At 32.8% G+C, this 17,411-nt stretch overlaps 2 protein-coding genes and 1 long non-coding RNA gene across 3 annotated transcripts; 1 reads left to right on the top strand and 2 right to left on the bottom strand.

The window, feature by feature from the left end:
* Positions 1–89: 89 nt before the first annotated feature.
* On the bottom strand, positions 90–1,338 carry LOC123707932 (charged multivesicular body protein 6-A). The gene is made up of 2 exons (XM_045658247.1): positions 822–1,338; positions 90–489 (listed from the first exon to the last, which is right to left on the bottom strand). The coding sequence occupies exons 1-2, from the start codon at positions 1,122–1,124 to the stop codon at positions 178–180; spliced, it is 615 nt and encodes a 204-aa protein (XP_045514203.1). The 5' UTR covers positions 1,125–1,338; the 3' UTR covers positions 90–177.
* Positions 1,339–7,365: 6,027 nt separating this feature from the next.
* LOC123708677 (luc7-like protein 3) lies at positions 7,366–12,210 on the bottom strand. Its single transcript, XM_045659502.1, has 9 exons — positions 11,898–12,210; positions 11,454–11,649; positions 11,286–11,383; positions 10,693–10,844; positions 10,238–10,375; positions 9,829–10,059; positions 9,268–9,539; positions 8,560–8,639; positions 7,366–7,726 (listed from the first exon to the last, which is right to left on the bottom strand). Exons 1-8 carry the CDS (start codon positions 12,000–12,002, stop codon positions 8,593–8,595), a joined length of 1,239 nt encoding a protein of 412 aa, XP_045515458.1. The 5' UTR covers positions 12,003–12,210; the 3' UTR covers positions 7,366–7,726; positions 8,560–8,592.
* A 512-nt stretch (positions 12,211–12,722) lies between these two features.
* On the top strand, positions 12,723–13,599 carry LOC123709048. Its single transcript, XR_006753675.1, has 2 exons — positions 12,723–12,953; positions 13,050–13,599. It is a non-coding gene; the product is annotated as an uncharacterized LOC123709048 (long non-coding RNA).
* Positions 13,600–17,411: the final 3,812 nt, after the last annotated feature.

Genomic DNA, 17,411 nt, shown 5'->3' with positions numbered 1-17,411 from the left:
TTATAAAATTATTTTCGAAATTTTGTTAATAAGTTATACACTGGAATATAGCAGTGCACTATATTCTATAGTGCACTGCTGCACAAAAGTAAATGCCTTTAATATTTATTAATTATTCTGCAGGTAATAAAATATACATTTTCTTAAACTTATAACAATATTTTTTTATATATAGTATCATGCTTCCATTGCAATTTTTTTAGAACTGGTTCTTGACTTTTCCTTTCTTTCTGCTTGCACCTTTTCCATTTCTGGCAACTCCTCTGTAGGGACTTCTGGAAGGTCTTTAATATCAAGCATTTCTTCTAATTCAGCTTCAATAGCTTCATCATCTTCTTCTGTTAGCTGTCCAGAAATAAGTTCATCAAATTCTCTTTGCTTCTCAATACCTTCTTGGGTCTCATCCATGATTCTTTCTATTTCATCAATACTCAACATTTCATGAATGTTTTTTAAAGCTGCATTTCCATTCTTTAATCCATCCAAGACCTGAAATATTATTTAGATTAGGAGTATTTCAAATAAACAATTAAATATGAAACAGAGGGGGGCAAAGGGAACTGTCAAATTAACAAGTTGTTGTAATTTATTTAAATCAACTTAATAAATCAATCAAATTATAAAAATATTAAGAATTTAACTAAAAATGAATAAAATAATTTAGAATTAAATTTGCATAAAATTACAAAATGTAATTTCATGTAAGAGTAATAGTTACATCTCACTTAGCGCCTTTTCACAAAGCCTCCAAAGAATTTGCCACTGTTGCATATCCAGATTTCAGAGATCAGAGATCCAATATCAGTAATTAATAAGTTTACCTGAACTTCAATCTGAGCGAACTCCAGATCATGTGTTAGTTGTTCTAATTTTTCTAATTGAATGTCTGCGTTTTGTAAAAGATTTTCAAAGTATCTCTTCTTTTTCAATAGTAATTTAGCCTTATCTCGTTTATCTTCAGCTAAAAGTTGTTTTGCTAATTGTCGTTGTCTTTCAAGGTTTAGCACTGTCTTCTTTTGATACTGTTTTAACTTATCCCTTTGTTGTTTTAGTTGCAGAACAGCCTTATCTTGCTCGGTTACTCTACTTACTGGCTTTTTACTCTTAGTAAAAAGACCACCCATATTTAAATATATAAGTTTGCTTTCAAGGTATATACTAATCGACTAAAAGAAATTAAAACACATATAAAAGCTGAATTCCTTTAGGATTCCAATTGTCGCCACCATTATTATTTTCTTATCACCAATGCACAAACAGAAATAATAATCATTATAAATAATCTGTAGTCCTTTTCATGAAAGGAGACCCGCGGTGATTTTTAGAACTAAATTTGACAGGTCAGCAATGTTGTCATTCGTCGATGTTATCAAGTTCGTTTGTTGTGGTAGTTTTGTCAGTTTTTAACTAACTTAGTGGATTTTAAAGATTGTTTACAATGCCCAAACTTGTAAAAAGTTCGGCTCGAGAAATGATATTGAAGGTGAAAAAGTTCTGTGAAGCGGAACAAAAGAATCAAGGTGTTTTAATATCTCTAAACAATGTTGGAAAGATAGTCGCCGCCGTAATAATTTTTTGCTGTTTTGATGGGACTTTTATGATATAAATTCATTTTTACAACAAAGTTGAACAAATACATAACATGATGAAACTAACTGAAGAGGCCTTTAAGAGTCTATAACGGCGGAAGATTGGACAGCTGCACGCATGTCGAACATTTAGAGGAGGAATATTTAAAAAATGACGGCCTTATGGATGAAGAGATGGACCGAATAATTATATCTACGGCTAGTGATACTGAATCCATGATTCTGTTTTCATCCACTCTTCAGACAGTGATCGTTCTGTGGCCGCTGATCACAATTATTCAATAACACTGAGTAAAAAATCGTATGCTTTTCTTTACCCTATTTTCTCATCTTTTCCCTGTACGTAGGTAGAACATCGCTTATTTTAGTAAATAAAAATATACTTTTTACATAACAGAAATATAGTAAATATTGGTAAATTACATATGCTAAATGTAAAATAGGTAATTTTTTTTACTCATAAATGGCAACATTATGTTACGCGAGTACAGCGCTACGTCTGGGGGACTTCTTCCATGAAAAGGACTTTTTTTACATCACCACAGGTTATGTGAAGCCTTATGAATTTATGATACTGGCGTCTGACGTATTGCCAAATGCCGATTCCACTGTCAGACACAGTGATGCGTGCTAACTGCTAATACAGAATTTTTTAATAAAATATCGATTAAAAACCCCAAACCGATTTAGTTCTTGTTGTACACTGGGGTTGAGGTAATTTTAAAATGCATCAAAAATACATTCAAGTATTACACAATTTCGATCTTGGAGTATTATAGCTTTTTGATATTTCACTTACAGCCATATTATATTTGCTTGGGTTTGTTGGTTGGATTCTAGGTTTAGGAGGAAGCTCTTACCAAGATCACAAATAAATTAATCGATACAGATAAAACAATCATTCAATCATGTCGAGTATTATGGAGCCAAAAATTCATTAAATTATAGACCATTAGTTTGGCCGAGAGCTCCGATTATTTTTAATATTGTATATTTTACGAGTTATTGAAATAAAAAGCATTTGGCGTTTAATCAATTTTTAGACATAGACATAGATAGTCTATGTTTAATTCGTTTTTGTTCCGCGAAACTATATTATAGTGTCCGTCTTATCTCACGCGAACTTCTAGGATAATATGTAAAGTTGATGAATCAAATTCTAATAGTAATATTTTGTTGCGTACTGTAAAAAGTAGGTTTAGGTAAAAATCGGATAATGAAACAAACATCCTCAGCCCGTGCATGCGCTTTAAATTTATATGGGAAAAACATGTAAGTATTACTAAATGGCATACTTCTTTCTTCATAAAATCTTCTTTTAATAAACAACACTGTTTATAACAAAAGTAACGTGTATTTCAATGGATACTAATTAAAACATTAAACTATACCCAACGTCAAACGTCTAACTTAAGGTGTAAAAGTTACTACTTGAGCTTTCTTTTTTCAAAACTTCAAGTGCGTTGCGCGGGCTTTTCCACTTAAAAAAATTGAATAATATTTTAAGTTATAATAAGTTCATAGTTATTTTGCGTAATTTGAGTTTAGACTCTTAAATATTAGATTTAAGTTACTTTTATATTTAGTAGTATAGATATATTCGGCTCTAACAATTATAACTAAAACACTTTGGCCCAGGTGAGCAGGTTTTCATACGTGGTTTTAATATGGGGATACTCTTTCTACGTGGTTAAACTGGAATTCGTTAAGCAAACAGCATATTAATATTTTTACTAATTGTATTGCATGGTATATGGTTCAAAATGCCTTCGAGTTTGTACTAAAGTTGCCCGACCGTTACGGCCCATTTAAATGAAGAAAGTTTCTCGTCTCGAATGTACGATTATCAAAAGAATATAAAAAGTTTCATCGTATAAACATTCACACCTCTCGCTCTTCCACTTTGGCGAGAATTGCCTCGCAAAGTTAAAGTTATTGTGTCCGTGTAAACAGAATTTCAAAAGCAATTTTTAGAGGTGTTGTGCCAGTTACTATTATGAGTGCAATGCGTGAGGCTGTTTTAATTATATCTTCATAGACAAGAATTAATTAAACGGAAACCGAAAAAAGATGTTACGGAAGCCCAATTTTTATATTAACTTCAAGAAATTGGACCGTCTATACAAAAATACAGATATGCGTCTAGCTATACTGCTTATAGACAAAATTAGAAATTACGTTAAAGTTTCTGGCTACAGGGGATTCCTTTGAAACATTATCAGAAATATGATAATTATATTTATTAGAGTACCTAGTACAATTGTACAATTCGTTACTTTTTGAATTGAGTTCTACAAGTTATTTACATAGCATTGGAAGATTTTATAAAGGTATGAATAAAAAACTTTTACTTCAAAATCAATATATTTTCTACAAAAAAACTAAAATTAAAATTATTCATCATCAGTCTTGCTTTCATGAGGTAGATTACAGAAAAAGATTATAATGCAATTAACTTATAGCTGCAATGTAACATAATACAAAACAATATTATTAAATAATTAATTTAATATTAATGAAACACAAACTATTAAAATTGTAGACTCCGTGACCGATATAATCGATTGAACACCAAAGCCAACCCAAACTAATAAAACTAAGACCAAAAAGTTGGACATCGATAAATTAGATGCAATCGATAAAACGTCTAGACAAAATGAGGACGATTGGATTTGTTTGGGAAGTATATTGCATTCAGCTTGCGCAAGCTTAATGAGAAAAATAAAATATTTGCTCAAGATGTAATCCAGGCAACACTTTCAAAGTTTAAATTGAGAAATGTTTGAAACAGTTTCGTGGCAGTATAATGCATTTTTTTTAAATAAACGACACTTAATATAAGAACAAAAAGTGCTTAGGAAGAAGGTACTCACTAAATTTGAAAACGGTGAACGAAATTCTGATTTTACTTAAAAATGAGTCCAAAGAATTGTACCAATGCAATTTAGGCACGTAAATATTTTCAGCCCCAGCTCCAGTCCTCAAAGATGATTTTACTTCCTTTATTTCTTGTAGATACTGACTTCTCATATTTTAATTTTTACATTAATTTCTTAGGGACCAAATCCCTCAACACAATTATCTCGAAAATGCATTACGACCTGCATTTCTCGTATCACGGTTTTATAATTTTCGTTTTTTGTGTTCCACAAACACTCGTAACTTCTATAAAGTTCAATGAATTTAATATTATCGGAAGGGTCAATTTTAAAGGATTTTTGTGCCATTTTTGTTGGATTTTTACCATAAGGAACATGCATTATTAAAGCCTTACAAATTAAAACTAGCTTCATTGCAATGATCTTAATTTCTATTTCCGGAATCATAATCATCACCACCACCATCATCATCATTATTATCATCACCATCTATTCTTAGAATAGAGAAGTACTAGCAAATAACAAAAGCACTATTTTTATATAATATTTAAACAGATATTCCAATATTCTAAACTAAAACTTTTTCTTAACATGTGACAAGTGTTGCCTGCCATTAAAATATTCAAACACCAACAATTTTTGAGATCAATACCCTAGTAATCGCTAAACTCGAATGAAACATGTCGCTCTCAAAACGGTTCAAACCGATTTGTACGATACTCGCATGAACAGAAAAAAAAGTCATACGAGATCGTATTTATACTAATCGAGTTTCTCGTAAGTAAGAATCTAAAATGTCGATGTGTAAACAGACTCAGGAAATTATCGCCTAGCGATAAATCCCAGGCGATTCTAGTATGACATAATCGTAGGCGAGAATTTCGTTCTTGCCTATATGTAAACATTTTGATACGATAATACTATGGCGATTATTGCTGGCGAGTCGTGTACAATTTCTCGCTGCATCTAAATTGGCCTAATACGCCGCAGTGATGGCGTTTATTACTAAAGCGGGCAGAGGCAGAAGCGCGGGTGAAATCATATTATTTTATAGAATCGTGTTTTTTAAGAAAACAAAATCATGTATAAAGTACCCCCTAAAAATACATTTGCAGCATACAAAGTATTTCAATTTAAATAATAAAAATATTACTTAATTAAGCAATATTCTCGCGTTTTATCCGCATTGGAAAGGCGAGGTATACTCCAGCACTTCGGATTATAAGCATTTTGTATATAATCTGATAGACCTGTTAAATTATGTTATTGTTATGTGACGAATGACGATGCATTAATTATTTTAAAGATTGCGCGCTCCTTTTCGTTTCGAATCTATACAATACGATATATTTTGTTTAAAATAGTCTCTCATAGCAAAAAATAAAAAGCCTTTAAACTTATCAAAGATATTACATATTTAACACACCACATCAAAATATATGTAATAAAATTTTCTACACTTCAAATTTCAATCTAATGTTCTAACATTATATAACACTGCTGCTATACCTAGGTAACACTGAAATTTTTTAGAAAATGAAACAGCTTAATATAGAAATACTTTTATTGTTTTTCGAAGTAATCCTCTACACATCATCGCATTCGATTCGAGATTCGATGGAACCCCTAAGAAAAGCAGTGGGCCCATTCTTCCTTAGGGGTCTCTTCTATGGCATTTTCGCACGCTTTCACCGCATCTTCAGGGCTCGTTAAGCGTCAGGACTGTATGGCGGATGACTCATTATCTCGAAACCTGCCATAGTCAAATATTCAACAGTCCGGTTTTCGGAGTGCGCTGAAGCATTCTCGTGGTGAAGGAGGATCCTGCTTCGAGGGCGCTGCGTCGAAATTTTTCCAAAACAACAGACAAACATAGATTGAGATACCTGTAAACAATAACTGTCGCGAAATAACCTTTCTGACCAAAGAATGAGGCAATCATCTTTTTTCATTGACTTAGCTGGCCGATTCTCGTAAGGAATCACCCACCGAGCTGCTCGTCTTTTGGTTTCGAATTCGTAGCAATATATCCAGCTTTCGTCACCTGTGACGATGTCAAATACAGCATTTGAACTTATCTAACATTTGGCGACACCAGTCCATGCGAAGATGTTCCTGGTCGTCGGGTAAAGTATGAGGAATCCATCTGGTACAAAGCTTTCTGACGCCTAAATGTTCGTGTAATATTTTTTTAAACTTGAATCACATCAATGCCCGTATCTGCTGATTGGTCACTCTCTTATATTCCTCTATCATACGTCGCACAGCACTGATGTTATCTTCAGTAGTCGCTGTTAAAGGACGTTCCTCTCGCGGATCATCATTGAGATTGCTACGTCGACGCTTTAACTCGTTAAACCAATTGTAGATAGCGGCTAATCGTAGCCTATAGCTTTGATGTTGAGTAGGCCCCCATAGTCATAATAAATCATTGACCGAAATTTTTTTCGCGTTAGGTTCATTTTCACGTATATCAAGAGTTTTAAATTTGACGTCAATTCACAAAAACAAATGAATGCAATATACTACATTAGGTTACCTAAGAGTTCTTACATTGAAATTCAAAAAAGTTTTCATTAGCAATGTTTCTAACTGGCCAGTTCTAAACACATTCAGTGTTACCCACGTGTATTTGACACCGGCATATCTTCGGCGATCGTTCAGTGAGATTATTTGAAATTTGGTGCCTATGAGAGAATCCTGTACCTACATCCTCTGTCTTCTTTGCCGATAAGTAGCGATGTCTACTTATTTAAATTTAATGACGTGGAATAAGTGATACTTGTATCATATGTTCCATAATAAACATATTTTTTATTTGATTGATGATTCCTTTAAAAGGAAATTGAAACTAGGACTGTTGTTGTGGTATGTGGTAGTAAATAAAAGCCTTTATAATTATGCATTTATTTAATATTTCAAAAACAACGCTAACCGTTCACACTGCTTAATACGCCAATCACAAATTCGTCTTTATCGTGACAAATAAAAAATGGATAAATACCTGAATAACTCCTCAGTGGAATCGGTATAAACTTGCCTAGGGACATAGATGTTGAGCTAACCTATACATATAACCTAGCATAACCAATAATACTAATACGATTACATGCATTAGTAATTTATTATTTTAATCGTGACTTATGACGTCACCTCGAAAGCATTTGGGGACGACTCCAATGTTCAGTTTGGTTCTTCTGTAGTTTATTCAAAAGTACCTCTTTGCCGCTGTTGAGTCGTTTGTCTTCACACTTCCAACTGAAAAGTCCATTCACACACTCTAGTAGAGAGAATTAGAGAATAAAAAAGAACTAACTTCAATGATAGATATTATTCAATTCAATCATAAAAAGTTAATTCTTAATTGGGTGTAGGTTTTTTCATATGGCAACAAAAATTTGGTGACAATTATTTTAAAAAAAAACATAAACTTGTTGCCATAATCGGAGTACCTGTAAACACACAGTAGATGTGAAAAACAGCATCCATTTTGTCTCAAAATAACGCATCTTGGCATCTTCATTACATTGCCAATAAATGTGTAGCCTAAAATATTTGTAAAAAAAACCTATTCACACGGAGAAAAGATATGATTAATTTTTAGATAGAGAATTAATACAAAGCTCAAAGATTTCGTTAGCCTAAATAACAGGAACTTTACCCAAAATCGCTATCGTGACCCTAACAAATACCTGTCATCGCGCGCATGCGACAGAAGGCTTCCGTCTGGAAGGACTGGACTCGAGACGACGAATGATAATTTTATGTACCTCAATACAACAACGACGAGCCCATATCGTGGCAAGTGAGCAACAAAAGCCAGCAACCAGCCGCTATTTGAAAATACCAATCAAATACCTGCCAAATCCGTCGGTGTGACGACAACTATCGAACGAACGGGGTCAATCCCCATATGCCATACCGATGTTATATTTTGGTACATTTTACTAAGCTGTAAAACAAGTGTTCACTTTATTACTTGTCATTTGTATACGTGAACTGTTTAGTGGCGGCTGTGTGTTATTGTTATTGCTGGAAGTGTAAGCGTTGGTGGACGTTTAAAGGGTGAACCATATTGATGTTATGCTTACCATTACGAGGTGATATGTGATACCTCAGTTTTTCTAGCGGCGATCGCGGGAGCGGCGACGTGACCGTTCGTGTGGTGATCCTGAAAATAATCATTATAATTATATGACAAGAAAAGGTGAAATATTATCATCTAAAGTGTATGCGGAACAGTAAAATTCTTAGTATTGTCTTTTGTTAACAAAGCTTTTACACATTAAGACATTAAACACTTTAACCGTTACATAGCTTCAATCAGTTTTTTCTTAGTAAAATTCTTATTTGCTACGAATTATTTTATCTTTTCATAAAATTTATACTTCTGATCTTCTCAGAATCAAGATGATAATTATGGAACTATAGGAGAACTGCCCTAGAACTTAGTATTGTCTTTTGTTAAAATAGCTTTTACACATTAAGAAAACACTTTTTAAACGGATTGAAGCTATGTATTATTATTAAAAACTTATAATTATTTACATAATTTTAATTTTTTTTTCGACGTTTCGCGTGCTTTACAGCGTGCGTGGTCACGGTGACTAAAGACAAAAGGTGTTGGTGTTGAATGTCAAAAGTATCACACTGTAGAGAAAGATATCTGTATTTATTACCCCGAAGTTGATATCGACTAAAATCGACTATTGTTTCCGCACAGACTCTAATAGATTTTTTTTACAATAGAATAAGACGAGTGTAAAGTGGAGTCCACTCTAAAATCAATAGTGACTTACGCCTCCGATGCTTTCGGTCACGGTCTCTGTCACGTTCACGGTCACGGTCGCTCCGTTCCTTCTCTCGCTCCTTATCGCGATCACGACGCTGGTCCCTGTCGCGATCACGTTCTCGCTCGCGGTCGCGGTCCTCATGACGATTGTTTTTCTCCTCACGGTTATTCTTCTCGTCACGGTTGTTCTTCTCGTCACGATTGTTCTTTTCGTCACGATTGTTCTTTTCGTCACGATTGTTCTTTTCGTCACGATTGTTCTTCTCGTCACGATTCTCCCTGAAAGAGAATGGAAACGCTCTGTACCTTATTCGGTCTCGCACTTGATTCATCAATGTATTCTACATACACCGCATTTTTACGCATGCAAACAAAAAGTCCACTATGCACGCACTTAGACTTTCAATAGGCCCGTTGTGCGTACCTACTACAAGTTGATAAAATAAAAAGATGCTTATTTTATTAATGTAGAACGTTTCAAACTCGCGTCTTCTAAATTGTAGTCAGAATCTGTCTGGGATCTGAATAGGACTATAGCAAAATTTAGTTAGATAAATTGAACACATACCTATGTCTATCTTTCTCTCGGACAGTATCTTTGTCCTTGTCCTTATCACGATCGCGTTCCCGGTCGCGTTCCATTCTCTCCCGATCACGTCTATCGGAACCCAACCCTCCACCCCTAGTACTCCTTTCTCTTTCTTTCTCCCTATCCTCTCGGCGTCGCTTCTCCTTCTCTTGCTGTTCTTTTTCACGAGATGCTACCATTTCTTCATAGGCCTGACGTAGTTTAAAATACCTAAGCCAAAAAGAATATTAAAGACACAATACGGTAGTAACTATCAACTGTAAAAACCAAATTCAGTAGCTAAGTGGAACTCGTATATTTTAAAAGATTGATAGTTGCATGAGTTCCTTATCATTATAAATTATGTTTAAAACATTTGATAATAATAACAATGTAAACAATTTCTTACCCTACATGTTGCTTTCCAGACAAATGATCATCAATTCTTTGCTGAGCATCACCAACAATCAAAAATGCCCCACATACAGGACACACCTCCATTTGTTTTTCCTGCGCAGCTGCCAATTCAGCAGTCATAGACCAATGACTAAAACAAAATGGCTGGATTAGAAACTTTGTAAACTTGACATTTGAACAAGGAAATGAGATACTCTGTTTACCATGAGCCACTACTATGGTTTGATTGCTTTAGACAATTCTAAAATAATATAAAACAGTTTGGAAGTGCAGTCTAAGAAATACATGCTGTGATTATAGCATTTTCTTGTTTCTTTTATTTAGTTTGTTATACTTTGACAAGAAATAGATTTTTATTTTTTTGATTATTTGGGCATTAACATATATAGGAATTTGTTTTTAATAACAATTATTTGGCTTTAATTTTTGTATTAATAAATATCAAACCTGTTCTCCTGTTGCTTCAGAAGTTGATCTTTTTCTTCTTTAAGTCTGTCACAAAGTTTCATAAGTCCTTGAGCTTGCTCCACATTGCCACATGTTCCTGCCTCTTCTGCCTCTTGCACTAATGCAGTTATTTTCTCTGAGAGTAATGATACCTGTTCAAAAAGTATTTTGCTGTTTATACAAGAATTCCTACACTGATTGATGTAAGGTCACATTGTAAACAAAATATATTATACTAGTGTAAAACAAACATTGGCTATAAAAATATTTAATATTTGTAATTTACCCTTTACTTTGTCTTGCCAGAACTCAACATAAAACATTCCTGACAACCCTTATTCACTAATATATATGTACTGTATATTTCTATACCAAATACAATACAATCAATTCACCACCCATTTTAAAATGTTGTATTTGCGTAGCATATGCCACTTTAAAAAATTAATAAGATATCTATCTGTATAATTAAAACTATCTTTAGAAATAACTTCCTTATAAATTTGACAACTGCATAATCATTAGATAGAATGCTGGTGATCATGAAATTGCTTCTGTGAAGTAACAATAAAATTATTCTGTTATATATTTACTTGCTCTTGATTCTTCTCTGTTTGAGCTTGAGTCATTGGAGGACCTTCTGGCCTTGAATTCATAAGCTCCAGTCTTTGCTTTCCCTTCTGTATCTTTCCTTTAAAAGAATGTAAATTTTAGTTAAACATTTATGAAATTGAAATTGGCATTATAATGCAAATACTTACTTTCAACATCATTAATCATGTGACGGCAAAATCGTAGAAATTCTTCAATATACTGAGATTTTTTGTAGGAAAAGTCTGCCTTTTCAAATAAGTCTTTAACTTCATCATCATGTACTTTTGGACACGCTCCAAGATCAGCTCTAGTATTAACAAATAAGTCGTGAGGGCAAAACTTTACCATGTAATATTTACAGTACTGTAAAAAAATATATAATTAAGATTTGTAACTTGGTTCAACATGTTTTAGTTAACACTAATTGTAACCAATGAAAAAAAAAACTTAAAAATAATTTACTACAGCTTTAAAACATAAACTACCATTACTATAATATTTCAATTATAATGAATATGATTGTTATGTAGCAACATGGTGTTGCACTAAACTATAATAGGCTTAAATTTTTAAAACAATATCTATAAGCTTTATCCGTTCTTACAGCATACCTCAGGGTCTTCCCAATTGGGCTTTTTTATTTTCTCGTTTGGATTCGTATTTCGATGCCGACCCATCAATTCGTCAAGCAACTGAGCTGCCGCTAGGACCGCCATGGCTATTCACAAAACTAACCTATGGTTTCTCTAATCACTGTTAGTACGTAGATAATACGTCGTATTGAAGTAATTTACTTGCAAACTATTAGTAATTTGAATACCACATAACAATATTTTTATTTTACTAAACATTAGAGTATAAACCGAGAGATAGCGATTCACTTTCAGTCTGAATTAGGAATATTGAATAATGACTTCCTTTTTAATATACAGATTACAGATTATTATGGAAGTAGTATCAATTATGAAATGTAGATATCTAACTTACATACGTATTTATATGATAACCTGTAACAAAGGAAAAGAAACTACCATAGATAAAACATAAAAAGGTTTTGATGATGATGAATAACTTTAGCTATTAGTTTGGCCGTAAAGTTCAAGGTAAAACAGCACAAGAAGCTTGGAGTAGCACTGCACAAAGCGACGCGATTTTATTTTGGGATAAAATTGATAACAAAAAAAAGATTATAGTAGATTTACTTTAAATGATCATGCGTTTTTGTTAAAGTCTGTGTCGCAAGAAAAATTTCGTAGGATTTAAGGTTGCTGCAGTGCAATTTTTTCTTTTTTGTTAGATCATATAGTTCGACAGTAATCATATTCTTAAACGTATTATGATACCTTTCTTTGCAATACTGCCCTACAAAGCTGTTGAGAATGGTCACGTGAGTGGCCTGAACTAATGTCAATTGTCAATCTGAGTTAATTAATTGTATACTTGTTTGGAAGATTATAATTTTTATTAAACCTCTTCCAGTTCCATATCTTCAATATAAAAAATATTTAATTACCTAAGTAATAAGTTAGCTATAGCATTGGCCTAGGTCAATGAAATGACCCGATTAACCCATTAAAAAATGTTACCCGAAACCGAAACATGTAACAAACAACTTGCAAGGGCAAAATTACGAGAGTCATTTCTTAGATCTGTTATGGAATTAGAAGGTAAAATAATAATATAATGAAATTGTCTTGAAATGATTAACTTATATCAGAATAAAGTTTTATTCTTAAATGTTTTAAAATTAAATAATATTTCAGGAAAAGTTTGTAAAATTTTAACATATGAAAAATCTGTATTGGAAGCAACATTTTCTGGTTGGAATCCAGATGGCTCAGAGATACTTGTTAAAAATATGAAAACACCTGCACATTTACAAATGGATTCTGCTCTTTTAAGAACACCAGATATTCTATCAATTACCTTTGTAAATAGTCTTGAAGAAAGTTAAATCATACCACTTATACTTTATCTATAGAGTTGTAGTCTAGTCTAAGTTAAACTTGTTACGGTTTCTATAAAAGTATTAGATTAAACAGAAAATCAAGATTATAATTATTTCTTATTGTCATACAATTAGTATATTGGATCACATTGTTATTTAAACAAGAAAATTATGAGTTAGAAATTTTTTTTAACAACTTCAATAAATTGAATTTGTGATGACAACAATCATGTCTATACAAGTTAGTTATTTCTTAGCCGAAATAAAATTTTATAAGGTAGTATATGAATATTTCCTAGTTGATACATAGCATAGCATTTTTGATAGAAATGACAGGCTCTGAATAAGACTGACAATGAACCTAAGATGTTTGTCTTATTTCTTTCACTAGCACATTAGTGTGATAAGCATATACATATTATTTTATGTTAGCTTGTCTTTTTGCATAGAAGTAGATAAAAATTCAATAATCCTTCCTTAATAAATACTTGATACTAAAAATTGTATGTGCTATTTAACTGAAGATTTGTGCATAATATGTTCCCAAGCTATAGAACAGATTTTTAGTATGTTAGTTTCTTTTGATGGCATACTAAGCATTTAAAGAGGAAGGAGTCATATACAGTGTAAACTATATAACAACACTGAAGGGACTGCATTTATGGAGTTATATGAGAGTTGTCGTTAAAAAAAAGAATTGCACAGCTGCACAGTTTTTACTAAGCTTAGCAACTTAAAAAGTACTTTATTACTCAATTGTTGTCATTATTGAGAGTGGGTGTAATGATATGTACAGTATCAGTGTATGGAAGACAAGCTAAACCAATCAAAGTCAATTTTGACGCTTTAAGGTCATTATATTGAAGGAAGTTTCATGGAGTTTACACTGTAATTATTATGGGTTGGCTTCGGGTTGTAAGTGTACTCAGAAGTGGTTTATAGTATCAATAAAAATAATTAATGAAACAGAAAAAAAACTTGGATGTATTTAACAAAAAAGCAGTGTTGGCCTCACTGTACGACTCTCATCCCTGAGGTCATAGGTTTGGTCCCCCGGCTTTGCACCAATGGACTTTCTTTATATGTGTGCATTTAACATTCACTGAAACGGTGAAGGAGAACATCATGTGAAAACCAACATGCCTTTGACCCAAAAAGACGACCGTGTGTGTCTGGCACATGAGGCTGACAACCTAAATCGCAAGGCAAGACAAATGATAATGAAACATAAAGAAATCTGAGGCCCAGACCTAAAAAAAATATGCACAATTTGGTTTATATAACTGAAAGTTAAAATCACATTTTATTGAATGTATGAAGTTAAGGAAAATAAAGTAAAACAACAAACAATCTCCATTCTGTTATGGTAATAGCCCATCCATTACAACTAATTTAACTTGGCAACAGCTGCATACTATGGATGAAATATTCTTTGTTTATTCATTACTAAGAAAATATGGTTTTATTGACGAAGCACTCAACTCTTACGAGATTTGTTATATTTCGATATAAAGTATACCTAGTTAGACTAAACCTTATAAAAATAATAAGGTTATTATATATATATATATATAAAACTTATGTTGAATTTAAAATGAATAAAATTGTATCTTCTGGTAAATGTGTTAAATCCATATCCATATTTTTTTGACCTCAGTTCAAAACAATATTATGAATGGCTTTATCTGCCAAGATTTGTTGCCTTGAGGCAGACGCTGAAGTGATTCAATCGTACTTTTGAACTTGTCGTTGTCTTTGGCGCGAGGTTTAGCGTGAGTCTCACAGAGTCAAAAACGTATTGGATTTGATGTACTGAAATCACATTGTTTGAAATTTACATTGTTTGCCTAAATTACAATATCAGACATGAGAAAATATCCGTACATGCATTTCGGAGATATAAAAGTTTGTTAATTTGCGTAAGAAGTTTAGCAATTAGTCACGAAGGATTCATCTTGATTATGTTTTTAATATATGTATTTATATCTTTGAAGTAAACAAAATTATATAAGCAGGCAAAATTTTATTTATATGTTTAAATTTCAGACTTTTGAAGTGAAACTTCTTTATCGGCGTTGGAAAAAAATTACCGTCACATTTTTCCGTTACGCGCCCTCTTTTTCTTGTCCCTACCACCCTTTATTCGAAGAGTACTTTCTCCAGCGAAGTAGGGATAGTCTGTCGTTTGAGAGGACTTACTCCCACCACGACTTGACCGTTTTTCTATTCCACCCTTTATTTCTAACACTATAGTGACTTTATATATATGAATCAAAGGGTTTAAGTATACTTTATATAATAGAAAAAATATTTTTTTTAGTAGTCGTAGAGGCTTCAAAGTTTATCTTTTAATCAATTAATGAAAGTATGCATTAAATAACCTTTAAGTGCATAAAAATTCTGTCTACAAGGCGAGTCATGCCATTAATATGAAATAAAGCAGTGTGGAGTATGCGCCATACAAAGCCGACCAAATCGATCTAGCAACAGGTACCGCCGCTCGTAGGTGGAAACAAACTGTTTCAATTTAAAAAAAAACAGTGTTTGTGTAGCAGTGCAAAAATCGGATCCAAATCTTTATGCCTAAATTTCTTATTATAGAGTTAAGTTAACTAAAACTGACCATACAACATTGATCATATTAAGTTTTTTATTTGTTACTAGATATTTATAATTTTAAAATGCAAAAAAAAGAGTTTTATTGGGCTCGTATCGAACTCTTAATTTGAAATTTATGCGTGTTGTTATTGTTTTATTAATTGCAACGTGAAATGTTTTGACCTTTTAATCCAACAGTAATGTATTGTTTGTACGTGAATACAATAAATAATAAGGATGCAACAATCCTTTATGGGCCTTTACTTCAGATTGCATCTTTCAACCGCTTTTTTTTATAGGCTAACGGTTTATCATACTGTTTGAGAAATCGCAGTTTCCTAACGATGTTTATCCTGCTACAAGTGTTTATTGTGATACTGAAAACTGAAATTTATTGGTGCACAGGTGGGGCTTGAACGCACAGCTTCTAAGTTGGTAGTTGCATCAAACAAACAACTTTAGCTACGAACATCCGATTGGCAAGTATTGGTCCTTTATCAGCAGGAGGCATGGTGAAATAGGAGGACGCACTTACATTCTCATCCACGTCTTAATTAGTAGTTTTTTTGTAAATAAAATAGAGGGAAAGCGAGCCTGCAGCACTCCTAAAAAGGGCAGTCATCGCTGCCCATAGACACCCATTTTCATGGGTGCGTTGCCGGCCTTTAAGGGAGCAGTACTCTCGAATTTTGAAAAGTTAGAGATCGTATTTATCAGGAAAGACCCCTACCGGGACTCGATACCACAGTTCGCAAAAGAAAATGCTTTGTGAAACGGATCGTGGAAGGCCATCAAGGTGATGTTGATGAAATTGTGATGTTGATGGGTTATAATAAGCATAAATATTATATTTCCGGCGCTCAACTTTGAGTACCCAAATGGTCCAAAAGACCATAACTCCTATTCGCCAAAGTACACTGAAAGATTGTTTTGTATGTTGGTATCACAAAACCCGTGAAATACTTGATATTTACCTATTATTTTTATTTCGTCAATTATAAGTCTTTTGTACAAACAACGTGAACTTATTGATTTCGAACACAATCTGCCAGTCAGCATATTAGATTCCGATGAATTTTCCCTTTCATTAGGCCAAAATTTGTTTTATTTCATCTCGGCTATAGCTGCTTTAAAAAACTACGTATAGGAGATGATATTGTACAATATTGGTAAAAAATCTAGCAGCAGTTTATGTATTAGATGTAGGTATTATGAATATTGAGCAATTTAACTTTAGTAAAACTTTACGTGTTTCCTTGTTTGTGTTAACTTTACCGTTTACATGTTAATAATATAATTTATTTGATATATAATATATTTCATTGATTCCATGTTGTTGATGTAAACCAAATCTACAGATATCTACAGATATATTGATTACATACTGACTCGTCATTGTTAATGAGTCCATAATTTAATTAGGTAAATTAACGTTAGATGGCGCCACATGCACTTGAATTTTACTCAGTCTCGAAACGTAATAATATATGTATATTCTTTATTTGTTACTATTATTATTAATATAATGATTAAATGCTAAATTCTAATTATATTGAATAAAATAAAATAGCAACCGCTT

The sequence above is a fragment of the Pieris brassicae genome, chromosome 4, assembly GCF_905147105.1.
Source record: "Pieris brassicae chromosome 4, ilPieBrab1.1, whole genome shotgun sequence".
NCBI lineage: Eukaryota > Metazoa > Arthropoda > Insecta > Lepidoptera > Pieridae > Pieris > Pieris brassicae.
The sequence above is the reverse complement of the archived record's forward strand: the minus strand, read 5'-3'. Positions and strand labels throughout refer to the sequence as shown.